Source organism: Salvelinus fontinalis, chromosome 40, assembly GCF_029448725.1.
Source record: "Salvelinus fontinalis isolate EN_2023a chromosome 40, ASM2944872v1, whole genome shotgun sequence".
NCBI classification, from domain to species: domain Eukaryota; kingdom Metazoa; phylum Chordata; class Actinopteri; order Salmoniformes; family Salmonidae; genus Salvelinus; species Salvelinus fontinalis.
Genome location: NC_074704.1, coordinates 6,600,781 through 6,621,136, shown reverse-complemented (window position 1 = coordinate 6,621,136; position 20,356 = coordinate 6,600,781). Strand labels below are relative to the sequence as shown.

The following is a 20,356-nucleotide window of genomic DNA, read 5'->3' as shown; positions in this document are numbered from 1 at the left end:
CCTGAGGATATATTGTCTGATCGAGGTCCCCATTTCACTTCGAGGGTCTGGAAGGCGTTCATGGAACATCTGGGGGTCTCGATCAGCCTTACCTTGGGGTTTCGTCCCGAGAGTAACGGACAGCTGGAGAGTGAACCAGGATGTTGGCAGGTTTCTGCGGTCGCATTGCCAGGATCGGCCGGGGGAGTTGGCAGCGTTCGTGCCCTGGGCCGAGATGGCTCAGAACTCGCTCCACGACTCCTCCACTAACCTCTCCCCCTTCCAGTATATACCAGCCGCTCCTGCGGTGTACGACTGGTTCAGGTGCGCGGAGGAGACATGGGACGCCGTCCATGGTCACCTCCAGCGGGCCGTGCTGCGCCACAAAGCCAGCACAGACCATCACAGTGAGGCCCCGGTGTTCGCACCGGGGGACCGGGTCTGGCTCTCGACCCGGATCCTGCCCCTCCGCCTGCCCTGCCGGAAGCTGGGTCTGTGGTTTGTGGGGCCATTTAAAGTCCTGAGGAGAGTGAATGAGATTTGTTAAAGGTTACAGCTTCCTCCTGATTACCGTATTAACCCCTCGTTCATGTGTCTCTCCTCAGGCCGGTGGCCCAGGATGTCCCCCCCGCCCACCCCCCCTTTGGACATTGAGGGGGCCCCAGCATACTCTTCACTCTATACTGGATTCAAGGCGTCGGGCGAGTGGCCTTCAGTACCTCGTGGAGTGGGAGGGGTACGGTCCAGAGGAGAGGTGCTGGGTTCCAGTGGAGGACGTGTTGGACCCTTCAATGCTGCGGGAGTTCCACCTTCTCCGTCCGGATCGCCCTGCGCCTCGCCCCCCAGGCCGTCGCCGGTGCGCTGCTGGAGCCGTGCGTCAAGGGAGGGATACTGTCACTACTTCCACCGAAGTCGGGTCCTCTCCTTGTTCGGGCGGCGCTCAGCGTTGCCGGTCTTCTAGCCATCATCGATCCATTTTTCATTTTCCACGTGTTTTGTCTTGTTTTTCCTCACACCTGGTTTCAATTCTCTCAATTTCTTGTTGTGTATTTAACCCTTTGTTCCCCCCATGTCTTTGTGTGGGATTGTTTATTGTAGTGCTTGTGTACGTTCCCCGTGAGTGCACGACGGGTTATTTTTTGTGCCCATTTATCTTGTTGTTCTGGATTCCATTGGTTTTGCTTAATAAATCTCCGGTTATTACCCAGTTCTGCTCTCTTGTGCCTGACTTATCTGCCGCCAATTACGCACCCCGCTACACAACCAGCTTTTTGGCTAAAATGTCTTGGTACAAGGTTTTCATGCTACCGTTGACCTTAACCCTTTACACTCGTGGGAATTGGCTTTTATGGGCTAAATTGAAATGTTTCTTACAGAATAAATATGGAAAGCATAACCATGGTAGCAATAAAAAGGAAGAGTTTTGAGATTCTGAAAAAATTATTAGACTTAAGGTGAGGACTCAACAGTTCACCTGACACAAGACTTAATCCAAACATCACCCTGGGCACACACTGGTTTAATCAATGTTTCTGTATAATTTCAATGAAATTACGATGAACCAACATGGAATAGATGTTGAATTGACGTTTGTGCCCAGTGAGATTACACTTTATTTTGTGCTTTTTACATTTACTGTACTTTTCGACATCTGAAAATACTCTGGATACATTCAGTAACATAAGAATATTATTGGAAATTGGGTTAGGTGCAACATAAGACATAAACATTACAAGGGTTTGAGTGAGAGGTCTCTGTGGTGTTTCCAAGTGGCAACACACCTCTCAAATGTGAGAGAAAGCTTGTTCCATTGCCAAGCTACATGATAAAATATGATCTAAGTGTTAGGGTTTCACAAGGCAATTCAGAGAAGGAGATCGTCATTTTGGGGCTCATAGAATGGCGTCATGAGTTCATTCAGAATACTCTCAACTGACATAGACAGGTATAAAAGCACAATGGTAGTACTCACTTTGATGATCACTTCTTGCCATTCTGTTCATCTTCTTCCTTGCGTTTGCACTTGAAATAGCTGCAGTCTGTAGTTTGCCAGCTCCAGTGGTTTTTCTGTAACTCTTGAAATGGCTGCTCTCTATAGTTCTTATTGGCTACTTCAACGGGTGTGTCCTTAAGTACAGCATCTTGTTTATATAATATTCTGTTCTCTTTTTGGCCAGCCTACTTCAACGGGTGTGGCCTGAAATCACACAACCAAATAGCGCCCTTGTGCACTTAAGGAAATGACAAATACCATGGATATATTGGAACTAGTGGATATATGGAGGTTAGTGAGTGTTACGTTCCCCAGTTTCTGTGTTCTGTTTTGTATTTGAGTGTGTGTGTTTCAGGAGATGGCTTCCTGAAATACTCCCCAACCAGCTGATTGGTCGACCCCAGGCTAATTGGTGATTGGAGCTGACCCCGCCCCCTCGTCAAGAAGCAGCTGACTAATTAACATTGCCACCTGAAGATATAAAAACCAGTGTTCTGTTCAGTAGAGAGGAGATTGGAGAGAGAGGGGAGAGATGAGAGTAGAGATTTGGAGATAAAAGATAGAATTGAATATTTTGGAGAGATCAAGAGAAATTAGAGATTGAGGGAGGGGAGAGGAGAGAGATGAGATAAGGAGTAGAGATTTGGAGATTGAGAGAGAGAAAATTTAGATTGTGATATAGTGTGGGTTGTGTATCAGAAAGTGTGGCATGTACTGTTGTTGTTGGTAGCAGTTTTTCTATGTCCTGTGTTTGTGAGTGTTTGTGAAATCATTAATATTTACTCTGTTTCATTTGTTCCCAGGGGGGAAGGAGAAGGCACTTTGGGAGTGCTTAGGCAAGAGGCCCGAGGGCATACATATACCCGTAGTATATTTACTGTCTAGGCACACTAGGTAAGACCTGGGCGGACCACCCCCTGTATTTTGGTTAGGGCACCAGGCGGTGTTAAGTTAGGTAAGTTAAGTGGGTAGGCAGGTTAGATAGGAGAGGGGGAACTTTGATATTTACTTTCTTTGCTTTGGTTCCGTCCAGCCCCTTTTCCCCATATTACCGTGTAAGAAAATAAATTCTAGTAAACGGTAAATTCTGCTTTTGTGTCATCCTTACTCGCACCTACAGTCCATACCTCTTGCACTTCAGAGAGTTGAGTTGTAGCAGGGAGTTGCGTTCCCTCTTCTCAGAGGCGTGCGTAACAGTGAGATATACATGGTGGAGGCTCAATCAAGCTAGTCATCTTGACTACTTATGTCATTCTCTCTGGCACCAAAAGTTAAGTGTTGATATGAGACAGAATGCTGTCGGAACATCAAATAATTGGCATAAATATTACTCTTACAGAATTACCACGTGGGCAAGGATATTGGAAATGTAATCAAAGCCTATTGGATGACAATTCGTTTTTTACCAGGACAGATGGCTGACTTTTTCTGACATAACATTGTAATGGTAGTCCTCCTCCTCTTCAACCGAAAAGGAGGAGTATTGAGGGAACCAAGGCGCAGCGGATTGTGAAGACATAATGATTTATTAAAGACAAGACGAAAACACGAACTTCACTATAAACTAACAAAATAACAAAACGAAAGTAGACAGACCTGAACGACGAACTTACATACAACGTGAAGAACGAAATGAACAGGAACAGACTACATGAAATGAACAAACCGTATACAGTCCCGTATGGTGCAAACATAGACACAGACACAGGAGACAACCACCCACAACGAACACTGTGAAAACACCTACCTAAATATGACTCTTAATTAGAGGAACGCCAAACACCTGCCTCTAATTAAGAGCCATACCAGGCAACCCATAAACCAACATAGAAACAGAAAACATAGAATGCCCACCCAACCTCACGTCCTGACCAACTAACACACAAAACTAACATAAATAGGTCAGGAACGTGACAGTACCCCCCCCCACAAGGTGCGAACTCCGGACGCACCAGCACAAAGTCTAGGGGAGGGTCTGGGTGGGCATCTAACCACGGTGGTGGCTCAGGCTCCGGGCGCGGTTCCCACCCCACCATAATCCATCCTAACTTCCTCCCTCCAAGAATGTCCACCCTCTTTTCTCCCCCACACAATTCTCTTAATAATATACCTAATAAGGATAACACCGGGACAGAGAGATAAATCAAGATAGAGGGATAGATAAGAATATAGAGGTAGATGAAGATAGAGAGGGAGATCAGGATAGAGGGGCAACTCCGGACTGAAAGGCAGCTCCGGACAGAGAGACAGCTCTGGACTGATGGGCAGTTCTGGGTATTTAGCCTTTTCAGGCTGAAGGGCAGCTCATGGCTGACTGACGAATCTCGACGCTCATGGCTGGCTGACGGCTCTCGACGCTCATGGCAGGCTGACGGCTCTCGACGCTCATGGCAGGCTGACGGCTCTCGACGCTCATGGCAGGCTGACGGCTCTCGACGCTCATGGCAGGCTGACGGCTCTCGACGCTCATGGCAGGCTGACGGCTCTCGACGCTCATGGCGCTCTGACGGCTCTGGCTGCTCATGGCTCTCTGACGGCTCTGGCTGCTCATGGCTCTCTGACGGCTCTGGTTGCTCATGGCTCTCTGACGGCTCTGGCTGCTCATGGCTCGCTGGCGGCTCTGGCAGATCCTGTCTGGTTGGCGGCTCTGGCAGATCCTGTCTGGTTGGCGGCTCTGGCAGATCCTGTCTGATTGGCGGCTCTGGCAGATCCTGTCTGGCTGACGGCTCTGGCAGATCCTGTCTGGCTGATGGCTCTAGCGGCTCCTGTCTGGCTGACGGCTCTGTAGGCTCATGGCAGACGGGCGGCTTTGCAGGCTCATGGCAGACGGGCGGCTTTGCAGGCTCCTGGCAGACGGATGGCTCAGACGGCGCTGGGGAGACGGATGGCTCAGATGGCGCTGGGGAGACGGATGGCTCAGATGGCGCTGGGGAGACGGATGGCTCAGATGGCGCTGGTGAGACGGATGGCTCTGGCCGGATATGGCGCACTGTAGACCTGGTGCGTGGTGCCGGAACTGGAGGCACCGTGCTAATGATAAGCACCTTCCTACTAGTGCGGGGAGCAGGGACAGGGCACACTGTATCCTCAAAGCCTACTCTACCCCTGATGCGTGGTACCGGCACTGGTGACGCCGGGCTGAGGACAAGCACATCAGGATTAGTAGGGGGAGAATATATAGTGTGTACAGGGCTCTGGAGACGCACTGGTAGCTTAGTGCGTGGGGCCGGAACTGGAGGCACCGGGCTAGATGCACGCACTACAGGGAGAGTGCGTGGAGGAGGAACAGGGCTCTGGAAATGCACTGGTAGCCTAGTGCGTAATGTAGGCACTGTAGGTACTAGGCTGGGGCGGGGAGGTGGCGCCGGAAATACCGGACCGTGCAGGCGTACTGGCTCTCTTGAGCATTGAGCCTGCCCAACCTTACCTGGTTGAATGCTCCCGGTCGCCCTGCCAGTGCGGCGAGGTGGAATAGCCCGCACTGGGCTATGCAGGCGAACCGGGGAAACCATGCGTAAGGCAGGTGCCATGTATGCCGGCCCGAGGAGACGCACTGGAGACCAGACGCGTTGAGCCGGCCTCATGACACCTGGCTCAATGCCCAATCTAGCCCTACCAGTGCGGGGAGGTGGAATAACCCGCACTGGGCTATGCACACGTACAGGAGACACCGTGCGCTCTACTGCGTAACACGGTGTCTGCCCGTACTCCCGCTCTCCACGGTTAGCCTGGGAAGTGGGCGCAGGTCTCCTACCTGCCCTTGGCCCACAACCCCTTAGCCCCCCCCCAAGAAATTTTTGGGAATTACTCACGGGCTTTTCGGGCTTCCGTGCAAGACGCGTCCCCTCATAACTCCGGTTCTTCACTCCAGTAGCCTCTGCTCTCCTCAGTGCCTCCACCTGTTCCCATGGGAGGCGATCCCTTCCAGCCAGGATCTCCTCCCATGTGTAGCAACCTTTACCGTCCAATACATCGTCCCAAGTCCATTCCTCCTTCTTGCGCTGTCCCTTACTCCGTTTACACCGCTGCTTGGCTCTGGATTGGTGGGTGGTTCTGTAATGGTAGTCCTCCTCCTCTTCAACCGAAAAGGAGGAGTATTGAGGGAACCAAGGCGCAGCGGATTGTGAAGACATAATGATTTATTAAAGACAAGACGAAAACACGAACTTCACTATAAACTAACAAAATAACAAAACGAAAGTAGACAGACCTGAACGACGAACTTACATACAACGTGAAGAACGAAATGAACAGGAACAGACTACATGAAATGAACAAACCGTATACAGTCCCGTATGGTGCAAACATAGACACAGACACAGGAGACAACCACCCACAACGAACACTGTGAAAACACCTACCTAAATATGACTCTTAATTAGAGGAACGCCAAACACCTGCCTCTAATTAAGAGCCATACCAGGCAACCCATGAACCAACATAGAAACAGAAAACATAGAATGCCCACCCAACCTCACGTCCTGACCAACTAACACACAAAACTAACATAAATAGGTCAGGAACGTGACAAACATACGTAAAGCAGATCCCCTTATTATATGGGACACTTTTAAATGTGCCTTTAGATGCCATGCAATTCAGTACTCCTCTATAAAACAAAAGCAAGGTCAAAATAAATCCTATTAACAAAGGAATTAGAGGGACTAAGAGTACAGATAGCAATAAACCATAGAGGCACAGAATACATTAGAGGGAGGGAGGGGGAAAAGAAATGGCGGAACTTATTCAAGAAAGATCAAGTGTAATATATTATAAAAAATAAAGCGAACTGGATGGAATTTGGGGGGAAATGCACCAAATTATGTTTTAATCTTCAACATAGAAATGCTACCAAAAATAATTTACTGAAACTTGTTACAAATGAGTCACCCATGACTCACCAAACTATCATTTGGAAGAGGAAGCAAAGTTCTTTAAGCATGTTTTCGTTTCAGTCTCCTCCATCTTCATTACTGGCCTGGTATCCAGGCCTGGTATTCATTGAACATGTGTTTCTTGCATATCTCAACACCCACAGAGAGCTGAGGTCTTCAGACAGGGTCAGACATTGTTAACAACATCCCTGGAGCCATTGAGGATAAGTGCCTTGCTCGAGGGCACAATGACACATGTAAAAAAAATAAAAAATGAATGCAAGTATGAAGGTAGTTTGGTGCCTACCCAAAAAGAAGGGGATAAATATGTGTACAAAATATGTATTTATATTTTTCCTGAGCTTTATTATATTGTATATCCTACTGTAAGATATAGGACAGACACTTCAAAACAATGTTTCTTATGATACATTTTTGGACTATATTTTGGGCCATTTATGAATGTGTTATTCAATGCTTTTCTTTAGGCTTTAGTAGTAAAGGCCAAATTCAATATTTTCTCAAATAATTGTTTTATATTTTTTTAGGTGACTTAAAGGCATCCTAAAATTCTAAATAGCTTATTGATCCATAGTATGACGTCTTAAAACAATTCCATATGTCAGCTTAGAGAGACCATGAAAGTAGAGATAAGAAGTAACTAGCAGAAAGGTCACATTTGATCAAACTACTGATAAGGCACAGCATTGTAGATAACAACTAGACCATATACAAGTTGAACAGGGTAGAGACACAGCATTGTCTCTTCCCGGTGTGACCTGAAGTAGACTAAACACTGTATCTGGTGTTGATGGAAACACTCCCTCTAGACTCACAGTCCTTCTCCTCAGGAGATGCATTTCCAGTAGAGTGGGTGAATGTAGGCTGTGTACCTGGATTATATTTACCTGTCTACCAGTCAGCTGTGTACCTGGATTATATTTACCTGTCTGCCAGTCAGTTGTGTACCTGGATTCTATTTACCTGTGTACCAGTCAGTTTAGCTTACAAAACATTTACTTAGCAACCGGACGCCAACGTGATCTGTTGAACTAAAAAAAGTTGATAGTTGTAATATTTGCATAACACTTGTGATTTAAGGGTAGCGATGAGGGTTATTGAATCAGGATCAAATCCTCTCTCTTCAAGCTCATTAATGATAGAATGTTCATATGTGAAGGTTACTGAAAGGTCAGTATGTTTGGCAATGACACGGATGATAAGCCGGCCTCCTTCAGCTCTCGTGTCTGCCTCACAGATACCCAGGTGAAGTTGACTTGTGCTAAAGGCTTCACTCTCTTGCATTTCAAAACGATGTTTGTGTTGTGGGAGGTAGATATGGGTTTCTTCTTCTACCCAAACAGCACCCTATTCCCTTTATAGTGCACTAGGCTTCTGGTAGAAAGTAGTGCTGTCACGATCGTCAACGGGACTGAGAGAGGACCAAGGCGCAGCGCGTGGAAAGTACATCTTCTTTTATTTTAAAGAAGGAAAAAACCAAAACAACAAACAGAACAGACGACCGTGAAGCTATACAAAACTCTTAAATATGGCTCCCAATCAGAGACAACAATAACCAGCTGTCTCTAATTGAGACCCAATTCAGGCAACCATAGACTTTCCTAGATACCTACACTCAACCATAGACACAGCTAGACTACTATAGTAAACATAAACCCAACTACTATAATAAACCACCTAAACCTTACAACCACCCTAGACACTACAAAAACACATACATTCCCCATGTCACACCCTGACCTAACTAAAATAATTAAGAAAACAAAGAATACTAAGGCCAGGGCGTGACATAACCCCCCCCTTAAGGTGCGAACTCCGGGCGCACCAGCACATAGTCTAGGGGAGGGTCTGGGTGGGCGTCCGTCCACGGCGGCGGCTCCGGCACTGGTCGTGGTCCCCACCCCACCATAGTCACTACCCGCTTTCTTAACCCCACTGGAATAAGGGGCAGCACCGGACTAAGAGGCAGCACCGGACTAAGGGGCAGCACCGGACTAAGGGGCAGTACCGGACTAAGGGACATCACCAGGATAAGTACCAGGATAAGGGGCAGCACCAGGATAAGGGGCAGCCCCAGGATAAGGGGCAGCTCCGGACTGAGGTACGGCAGCTCCGGACTGAAAGGCAGCACCGGACTGAAGGGCAGCACCGGACTAAGGGGCAGTACCAGGATAAGGGACAGCACCAGGATCAGGGACAGCACCAGGATCAGGGACAGCACCAGGATAAGGGGCAGCACCAGGATAAGGGGCAGCACCAGGATAAGGGGCAGCACCAGGAGAAGGGGCAGCACCAGGCTATGGGGCAGCTCCGGAATGAGGAACGGATCCTGGCTGGACGGCTCTGGCGGATCCTGGCTGTACGGCTCATGGCTGGCTGACGGATCTGGCTGCTCATGGCTGGCTGACGGATCTGGCTGCTCATGGCTGGCTGACGGATCTGGCTGCTCATGGCTGGCTGACGGATCTGGCTGCTCATGGCTGGCTGACGGATCTGGCTGCTCATGGCTGGCTGACGGATCTGGACGCTCATGGCTGGCTGACGGCTCTGGACGCTCATGGCTGGCTGACGGCTCTGGATGCTCATGGCTGGCTGACGGCTCTGGACGCTCATGGCTGGCTGACGGCTCTGGGCGCTCATGGCTGGCTGACGGCTCTGGGCGCTCATGGCTGGCTGACGGCTCTGGACGCTCATGGCTGGCTGACGGCTCTGGACGCTCATGGCTGGCTGACGGCTCTGGACGCTCATGGCTGGCTGGCGGCTCTGGCAGATCCTGTCTGGTTGGCGGCTCTGGCAGATCCTGTCTGGTTGGCGGCTCTGGCAGATCCTGTCTGGTTGGCGGCTCTGGCAGATCCTGTCTGGTTGGCGGCTCTGGCAGATCCTGTCTGGTTGGCGGCTCTGGCAGATCCTGACTGACGAATGGCTCTAGCGGCTCCTGACTGACGATCGGCTCTGACGGCTCGGGACAGACGGGCGGCTCTAACGGCACTGGGCAGACGGATGGCTCAGATGGCGCTGGGGAGACGGATGGCTCAGATGGCGCTGGGGAGACGGATGGCTCAGATGGCGCTGGGGAGACGGATGGCTCAGATGGCGCTGGGGAGACGGATGGCTCAGATGGCGCTAGGGAGACGGATGGCTCAGATGGCGCTGGGGAGACGGATGGCTCTGGCCGGATAAGGCGCACTGTAGACCTGCTGCGTGGTGCCGGAACTGGAGGCACCGGGCTAAGGACACGCACCTTCAGGCTAGTGCGGGGAGAAGGAACAGGGCATACTGGACCCTGGATACGCACATTAGGCCTAGTGCGTGGTGCCGGCACTGGTGGTACCGGGCTGGGGACACGCACTTCAAGGCTAGTGCGGGGAGCAGCAACAGGATGCACAGGACTCTGGAGACGCACAGGAGGCTTGGTGCGTGGCGTAGGCACTGGTGGTAATGGGCTGGAGACACGCACCATTGGACGAGTGCGTGGAGGAGGAACAGGGCTCTGGAGACACACTGGAAGCCTGGTGCGTGGTTTAGGCACTGGTGGAACTGGACTGGGGCGGGGAGGTGGCGCCGGAAAAACCGGACCGTGCAGGCGTACTGGCTCCCTTGAGCACCGAGCCTGCGTCGCCCGACCAGTGCGGGGAGGTGGAATAACCCGCACCGGGCTATGTAGGCGAACCGGGGACACCATGCATAAGGCTGGTGCCATGTAAGCCGGCCCGAGGAGACGCACTGGAGACCAGACGCGTTGAGCCGGCTTCATGGCACCTGGCTCAATGCCCAATCTAGCCCTACCAGTGCGGGGAGGTGGAATAACCCGCACCGGGCTATGCACACGTACAGGAGACACCGTGCGCTCTACTGCGTAACACGGTGTCTGCCCGTACTCTCGCTCTCCACGGTAAGCCTGGGAAGTGGGCGCAGGTCTATTACCTGCCCTCGGCCCACTACCTCTAAGCCCCCCCCCAATAATTTTTTTGGGCTGACTCACAGGCTTCCTACCGCGTCGTCGTGCTGCCTCCATTCGCCGGAATCCCTCCTCACACTGCGCCAGAGAATCCCAGGCTGGCTCCGGCACTCGCCCTGGGTCGATCGCCCACCTGTCGATCTCCTCCCACGTAGTGTAGTCCATATTACGCTCCCATTTCCATTCCTCCTTGCGCTGCTCCTGTTGCCGCTTTTCACGCTGCTTGATCCCGCATAAGTGGTGGGGAATTCTGTCACGATCGTCAACGGGACTGAGAGAGGACCAAGGCGCAGCGCGTGGAAAGTACATCTTCTTTTATTTTAAAGAAGGGAAAAACCAAAACAACAAACAGAACAGACGACCGTGAAGCTATACAAAAATCAGTGCTGACACAAAACATTTCGACCTAGACAATTCCCCACAAACAGCTAAAGCCTATGGTTGCCTTAAATATGGCTCCCAATCAGAGACAACAATAACCAGCTGTCTCTAATTGAGACTCAATTCAGGCAACCATAGACTTTCCTAGATACCTACACTCAACCATAGACACAGCTAGACTACTATAGTAAACATAAACCCAACTACTATAATAAACCCCCTAAACCTTACAACCACCCTAGACACTACAAAAACACATACATTCCCCATGTCACACCCTGACCTAACTAAAATAATTAAGAAAACAAAGAATACTAAGGCCAGGGCGTGACAAGTGCACTATTAAGGGAATAGGGTGCCATTTGTGACTCAACCTACATATGGCGATGTCTCTTTAGATTAATATCTTATCTTTTACCACATGTCCATTATTATCCAATGGAACGATGATGAACTAGTTCAGCATGTTTCCAAACAGGGAAAGAGAAACTGTAGACAACTGCCATGATTAAAGACAGTCATGAGATGTGCAGGGGTTATTTCAGGTCAGGCTCACTAGCATGGTGACTACAGTAGCTGTTTTTATTTGTCCTATTTCACACTTGTACATGTGTGAGTTGGACATGTGTTTCTTGCATATCCCAACACCCACAGAGAGCTGGGGTCTTTAGACAGGGTCAGCCATTATTAACAACATCCCTGGAACCATTGAGGTTAATTGCCTTGCTCGAGGGCACAATGACAAATTAAAAAATAATAATAATACAAGTGGTTTGGACCCAAAAAGATGGGGTTAAATATGTGTACAAAATATCTATATCTATCTATATATTTCCTGGGCTTTAATATACTGTATATTCTACTGTAAGATTTAGACACTTCAAAACCTTATTTCTTATTATTTTGTTTTTGGACTGTATTGTTGGCCATTTATAACTGTGTTTTTCAATGTGTTTCTATTGGCTTTAGTAGTAAAGGCAAAATTCTATATGTTTTTACAAATAATTTCAAAAAAATATTTTTTTATGCTACTTAATGGCATCCTAAAATTCATAGCATGATGCTGCCACCACCATGTTTCACTGTGGGGATGGTATTCTTCGGGTGATGAGAGGTGTTGGGTTTGCGCCAGACATAGCGTTTTCCTTGATGCCCAAAAAGCTCAATTTTAGAATCATCTGACCGGGGTACCTTTTTCCATATGTTTGGAGAGTCTCCCACATGCCTTTTGGCGATCACCAAACTTGTTTTCTTTCTTACACCAAACTTGTTATACTTATTTCTTTAAGCAATGGCTCTTTTCTGGCCACTCTTCCGTAAAGCCCAGCTCTGTGGAGTGTACAGATACTCCAATCTTCGCTGTGGACCTTTGCAGCTCTTTCAGGGTTATCTTTGGTCTCTTTGTTGTCTCTCTGATTAATGCCCTCCTTGCCTGGTCCATGAGTTTTGGTGGGCGGCCCTCTCTTGGCAGGTTTTTTGTGGTGCCATATTCTTACAATTTTTTAATAATGGATTTAATGGTGCTCCGTGGGATGTTTAAAGTTTCGGATATTTTTTTATAACCCAACCCTCATCTGTACCTCTCTACAACTTTGTCCTTGACCTGTTTGGAGAGCTCTTTGGTCTTCATGGTGCCGCTTGCTTGGTGGTGTTGCAGAATCTAATGCCTTTCAGAACAGGTGTATGTATACTGAAATCATGTGACAGATCATGTGACACTTAGATTGCACACAAGTAGACTTTCTTTAACTAATTCTGTGACTTCTGAAGGTAATTAGTTGCAACAGATCTTATTTAGGGGCTTCATAGTAAAGGGGGTGAATACATATGCACACACCACTTTTCATTTTTTTTATTTTTTGAAACAAGTAATTTTTTTCATTTCACTTCACCAATTTGGACTTTTTTGTGTATGTCCATACATGAAATCCAAATAAAAATCTATTTAAATTACAGGTTGTAATGCAACAAAATAGGAAACACGCCAAGGGGGTGATTCTGTCACGATCGTTGTATGTTGGATGAAGAGAGGACCAAGGCGCAGCGTGATAACAATACATCTTCTATTTATTATAACGAAGACGAAGAACACTTAAACAAACTATACAAAAACAACACACGGACGTGAAGCTATAATTACAATAAGTGCAGACACAGGAAACTTACATATAGACAATCACCCACAAACTACCTAATGAATATGGCTGCCTAAATATGGTTCCCAATCAGAGACAACGATAGACAGCTGTCTCTAATTGAGAACCAATCTAGGCAACCATAGACATACATACACCTAGACAAGACACTGCCCCATAAACATACAAAACCCCTAGACAATACAAAACACATACATCCCCCATGTCACACCCTGACCTAACTAAAATAATAAAGAAAACAAAGATAACTAAGGCCAGGGCGTGACAGGGTGAATACTTTGCAAGGCACTGTATGCTAAATGCTTCACTCTCTTGCCTTTAAGAAGGATGTTTGTATTGTGGAGGTACATGTGGGTTTCTTCCCAAATAGCACCCTATTCCCTTTAAAGTGCACTAGGGTCCTGGTAGAAAGTAGTGCACTATAAAGGGAATAGGTTTCCATTTGTGACTCATCCTACATGTGCCGATGTCTCTTTAGATACCTGTCTTATCTTTTACCACATGTCCATTATTATCCAATGGAACGATGATGAACTAGTTCTGCATGTTTCCAAACAGGGAAAGAGAAACTGTAGAAAACAATGAAGCAGAACATTCTGTTTTCTCTTTTCCAAACTGGTTGAATTACTATTTTACCCTGTAACCCAGCAACAAGTCTGGCTGATACTAACTCAAAGTCCTCCTGACTTCAGACTTGAAAGGTTATTTTGATGTCGGCACGATGGCAAAGCAAATTTCTCTCTCTCGCTCACTCTATCTCTCAAATGTGAAAAACACAGACCAGAACACAGACCAGGGAGGGAGGATAGAGGGAGAGGATATTATCGGAATTCTGGTATTTATATAACATTTCCCATAGAATACATTTTTGGGGGGAGAATACACCCCAATACCGCACTATGTGTACATTCAGAGGATAGCTGGTCTCTGTTTTACAGTTCTACTGAGTATTCATACCACTGACAGACTGTTATGAGCTGTTCTGACTGCAACTAAGCATATATATAATGTCATTTAGATGTTATACATGGTCATCCCTAGTTATAACTACTTATAACCATAGGTGAGTACATACGGTGTTTCATCTCTGCAGATAATCTGTCTATCTGGTCTAAATCACTGATACAGGTCCCCCTCCACCCTCTGGTGGTATGTAGAAAGAAGAAACCTGGATTCACTAAATACTTCTTAGAGTTCAGGTATTAAATACTTCTTAGAGTTGTTTTGTACACAGTCATATGATACATGGTATAGAAAAGTACAATCTGAGGTGAGTACATGGGGAAGTATATCTCTGCAGATGATCTATCTATCTGGTCTAAATCACTGATACAGGTCCGCCTCCACCCTCTGGTGGATAACTTGTCATTATGTCTCCAGAGAAACCTAGATTCAAATAAATGTCCTATTTATCAAATTACTATGAGAAGAATTAGGTGTTTTCGGCTGAATTTTGTTAGGTCCATATTGTTACAGAATCACTAAACAATGATTTAGATTTGTTAAGAACAAGTTGATTGGCAAACTCATGAAAAATTTGAAAAATTGTACAAACCACATATGCCACCTTCCTCTGAGGATGACGTGTGTTGAGAAACAGATATCTATAGCTTAAACAGGTTTTGTATTCTTATGCTAATTAGATAATACAAAATAAATGTGTGAAGCTTTAATTCAATTGCACACACTATGCATCCATTCCCCCTGTCTCAAAGGGATTTATGGCTGATTTAAGATGATATTGTCAACCCTGTTATGGTCAGCCCTGTTATGGTCAGCCCTGTTATGGTCAACCATGTTACGGTCAACCCTGTTATGGTCAACCATGTTACGGTCAGCCCTGTTATGGTCAACCCTGTTACGGTCAACCCGGTTACTGGCAATTAATAGGCACTTTGAATGTTAAAATTAGGTGAAATATAAAGTTTTATTTTTACCAAGTTACACTTCTCAAAAGGCACCAAATTGGTAGAACTACCCAGTTACAGTAGCAAAAAGTTTGATCTGATTTTCTTTTATCAACAACAGTTTACATTATTCATCAGTTAAATTTATCGTCCAAAATACTAAACCACCTATAACTCCAGCAAACAGAATTGGTCCTGCTACCACGACGCCTGCTAGTTTAGCAGCAGCAAGTAATGTCGTCCCAACTACTACTGAAATGAAAGCGTTCTTCGTATTTTCATCCTCCCGTCTCCTCTTTTCTTCCTCCTGTCTCCTCCTTTCTTGCTTCTATGTCTCCTCCTCCCGTCTCCTCTTCTCTTCCTCCATCTCCTGTTTCTTTCTCTCCTCCTCCTCTCTTAATTTCCTCTGAACCTCCTGGTACATCTCATTGGTGTAGTGCTCTCCTTCATTCATCTCCACCATCTCTTCTATCTTCCTCAGCAGCTCTTTGACCTGAAGACGGTCATCCCTCTGATCATTATTGAGACAATGGTACCTTCCCAAACAACTTTTGATCAGTTCCTGAAGTGCAACACAAGGATTCAGACACTCCTCAACTGTTTTCCCCTTCAACTGATCTTTACCAGTGAACAGAACGATGGTGTACTTTGAGGTTTCTTCTCCAAAGTTCTCCTGGATCCACTTCACAGTGTTCCTCTCCTCCTCTGTGAACCTCCCCAGTCTGATCACCAGCAGGAACACATGGGGTCCTGGGACTGACATGTAGATGGCCTTTTCTATTTCACTTTTCATCTCTTCTTCAGACATTGTTGTGTCATAGAGCCCCGGGGTGTCGATGACATCAATCATCCTCCCATCCACCTCTCCACTCTGTTTCTCACACTTTTCAGTTACAGACACAAAGGAGGCCTCTTCTTTAAAGGCACCTCTCCCCAGGATGGTGTTTCCTGTTGCACTCTTCCCTGCTCCAGTCTTCCCCACCAGAACTATCCTCAGGTTAGAGGCCTGCCCTGAAACTGTAACGTCCTGACCAGAGTTCTTATGTGTTTTGCTTGTTTAGTGTTGGTCAGGACGTGAGCTGGGTGGGAATTCTATGTTGTGTGTCTAGTTTGTCTGTTTCTGTGTCCAGCCTAATATGGTTCTCAATCAGAGGCAGCTGTCAATCGTTGTCCCTGATTGAGAATCATATATAGGTGGCTTGTTTTGTGTTGGGGATTGTGGGTGGTTGTTTCCTGTCTCTGTGTTTGTGTTCTGCACCAGATAGGACTGTTTCGGTTTGCCACATTTTGTTATTTTGTTCGTTGTAAGTGTTCACTGTTTTCGTTTTATTAAACATGTTGAGCACTGGCTACGCTGCGTGTTGGTCCGATCCCTGCTACACTCTCTCTTCTAGTGAAGAGAGGGAAGGCTGCCGTTACAGAACCACCCACCAATCTCGGACCAAGCAGCGTAGCAACGGGCAGCAGTGGCAGCAGCGGTACCAGGAGGAATGGACTTGGGAGGAAATTCTGGACGGTAAAGGACCCTGGGCAGAGCCAGAGGAGTGTCGCCGCCCCAAAGCGGAGCTGGAGGCCGCAAAAGCGGAGAGGCGGCATTATGAGGCGCTAGCACGGCAGAGCGGCTGGAAGCCTGAGAGGCTCACCCAAAAATTTCTTGGGGGGGGGGCTAAAAGGGAGTGTAGCTGGGTCAAGTAGGAGACTTGAGCCAACTCCCCCTGCTTACCGTAAGGAGCCAAGGATGGAACCAGAGCCGGTGAGGGCGGTATTGGAGGTGAGCGAAGCAGAGACTGTGAAGGATCTAATGGGGAAATTGGAGGAGAGAAAAATGAGGGATTTGCTGGTTTGGTGCATGAGGCACGGCATCCGCCTGACGGTGCGTGTCGGGGATTTGATGTCACCTGAGTCAGCTCTCCATACTCGTCCTGAGGTGCGTGCTAGCCGTCTGGTGAAGACTGTGCCAGCACCACGCACCAGGCCTCCTGTGCGCCCCCCTAGCCCTGCACGTCCTGTGCCAGCTCAGCGCACCAGCTCTCCTGTGGAAGCCCCATGCACCAGCTCTCCGGTGCCGGCGCCACGTACCAGGCCTCCAGTTCCAGCACCCTGCACTCGCCTTGAGTTGCGTGCCCTCAGCCCAGTACCACCAGTGCCTACACCACGCACCAGGCTTCCAGTGCGTCTCCAGAGCCCTGTTCCTCCTCCACGCACTCTCCCTGTGGTGCGTGTCTCCAGCCCAGTACCTCCAGTTCCGGCACCACGCACCAAGCCTCCTGTGCGTCTCCAGAGCCCTGTTCCTCCTCCCGCACTCTCCCTGTGGTGCGTGTCTCCAGCCCAGTGCCTCCAGTTCCGGTACCACGCACCAGGCCTATAGTGCGCCTCGAGAGTCCAGTGTGCCCTGTTCCTGCTCCCCGCACTAGCCTTGAGGTGCGTGTCTCCAGTCCGATACCACCAGTTCCGGCACCACACACCAGGCCTACTGTGTGCCTCAGCAGGTCAGAGTCGGCCGTCTGCCCAACGCCGCCTGCACTGCTCGTCTGCTCAACGCCGCCTGCACTGCTTGCCTGCCCAGCGCCGTCTGAGCTGCCTGCCTGCCCAGCGCCGTCTGAGCCATCATTCTGCCCAGCGCCGTCTGAGCGGCCTGCCTGCCCAGCGCCGTCTGAGCTGCCTGCCTGCCCAGCGCCGTCTGAGCCATCCGTCTGCCCAGCGCCTTCTGAGCCATCCGTCTGCCCAGCGCCCTCTGAGCCATCCGTCTGCCCAGCACCATCTGAGCCATCCGTCTGCCCAGCGCCATCTGAGCCATCCGTCTGCCCAGCGACATCTGAGCCATCCGTCTGCCCAGCACCATCTGAGCCATCCGTCTGCCTAGCGCCATCTGAGCCGCCCATCTGCCCCGAGCCGTCAGAGCCGCCCATCTGCCCCGAGCCGTCAGAGCCGCCCGTCTGCCCCGAGCCGTCAGAGCCGCCCGTCTGCCCCGAGCCATTAGAGCCGCCCGTCTGTCCCGAGCCGTCAGTCAGTCAGGAGCCGCTAGAGCCGTCAGTCAGGAGCCGCCAGAGCCGCCAGCCAGTCAGGAGCTGCCAGAGCCGCCAGCCAGTCAGGAGCCGCCAGAGCCGCCAGCCAGTCAGGAGCCGCCAGAGCCGCAAGCCAGTCAGGAGCCGCCAGAGCCGCCAGCCAGTCAGGAGCCGCCAGAGCCGCCAGCCAGTCAGGAGCCGCCCTCCAGTCATGAGCCGCCCTCCAGCCATGAGCTGCCTTCCAGTCATGAGCTGCCCTCCAGTCATGAGCTGCCCTCCAGTCATGAGCTGCCCTCCAGTCATGAGCTGCCTTTCAGTCATGAGCTGCCCTCCAGTCATGAGCTGCCCCTCAGCCCGGAGCTGCCATTAGTCCGGAGCTGCCCTTCAGTCCAGAGCTGCCTCTCTGTCCGGAGCTGCCTTTCAGTCCGGAGTTGCCCCTCTGTCCTGAGCTACCTCTCTGTCCTGAGCTACCTCTCTGTCCTGAGCTACCTCTCTGTCCTGAGCTGTCTCCTCTATCTAGGGGGGACCTTTTTGAATGTTCCTAGACCAGGGTCGGGGGCGAGGGCCGCCACTCAAAGGACGCTAAGGAGGGGGACAAAGACAATGGTGGAGTGGTGTCCTCGTCCTGCGCCGGAGCCGCCACCACGAACAGATGCCCACCCAGACCCTCCTCTTGAGTTTTAGGGGTGCGTTCGGAGTCCGCACCTCAGGAGGGGGGTACTGTAACGTCCTGACCAGAGTTCTTATGTGTTTTATGCTTGTTTAGTGTTGGTCAGGACGTGAGCTGGGTGGGAATTCTATGTTGTGTGTCTAGTTCGTCTGTTTCTGTGTTCAGCCTAATATGGTTCTCAATCAGAGGCAGCTGTCAATCGTTGTCCCTGATTGAGAATCATATATAGGTGGCTTGTTTTGTGTTGGGGATTGTGGGTGGTTGTTTCCTGTCTCTGTGTTTGTGTTCTGCACCAGATAGGACTGTTTCAGTTTGCCACATTTTGTTATTTTGTTCGTTGTAAGTGTTCACTGTTTTCGTTTTATTAAACATGTTGAGCACTGGCTACGCTGCGTGTTGGTCCGATCCCTGCTACACTCTCTCTTCTAGTGAAGAGAGGGAAGGCTGCCGTTACAGAAACTGGAAACAGAGAAGAAATTATTGATTTTTTAAATAATATTTTAAGATAAATGCACAACGCAGAGGACTAAAGGTCAAGAGGACTAAAAGTCGATAGAGTACTAATGGTCAATGGAAATAGTGTTTTTTCTGTAATAGTGAATTATTGATCAATGGGTCAGAGACATGGAAGGAATTTGTCTTGATATTGAGACTGAAATAGGCCATTGGCCCAGTTTTATAGCAAGGAATTATAATTGGTCAACCACAGGCTAGGGTTGGGTTATGAAACTACATCATGTCCCTTTGTTCTGTGGAAAGAATCACAGAGGAGAGAATCACTGAGGACAGGGGAGAATGAACATCTACCTCTCAGCATAACATCTATGATTTGTCCTCTTTGAATAAACCTATTTTTCTCCCCCTGATTTGCTTTGGGGTCTGTGTTATTGAAGAGTAACATCAACTGCTAACACTGATAGTGGGTGTCTTGATAAAAGGCTACTGAAAACCCTATGTAAGTCCATGCATATAAATATATATATGTGTGTGTGTGTGTGTGTGTGTGTGTGTGTGTGTGTGTGTGTGTGTGTGTGTGTGTGTGTGTGTGTGTGTGTGTGTGTGTGTGTGTGTGTGTGTGTGTGTGTGTGTGTGTGTGTGTGTGTGTGTGTGTGTGTCTTTCCTGGTTAAGGGTTGACGAGACATTAGCTGCTTCTCTTCTAGTCAAATAGTCAAATAACATTCAGCTTATACACCCGTATATACCCAACAAGACATGCCACCAGAGGTCTCTTCACAATCCCCAAGTTCAACACTAAACAAATAAATAAGATTAATCAATTTCTCATGGAATGGCAGGACATGTGAAGGGACGCACACACAAACAAACTTTTTTTAAATTTTTATTATTATTATTATTATTATTATAATAATATATATGTATTTATTTATTTGTGTGACTGTCCTTGTCTATC

At 48.6% G+C, this 20,356-nt stretch overlaps 1 protein-coding gene across 1 annotated transcript in view; it reads right to left on the bottom strand.

The window, feature by feature from the left end:
* LOC129839218 (GTPase IMAP family member 8-like) overlaps positions 1-20,356 on the bottom strand; it is a 117,379-nt gene that overhangs the window by 37,307 nt on the left and 59,716 nt on the right. Inside the window, 2 exon segments of the mRNA XM_055906523.1 lie at positions 5,826-5,850; positions 15,657-16,286. Of these exon segments, the coding sequence (XP_055762498.1) occupies positions 5,826-5,850; positions 15,657-16,286 (655 nt within the window).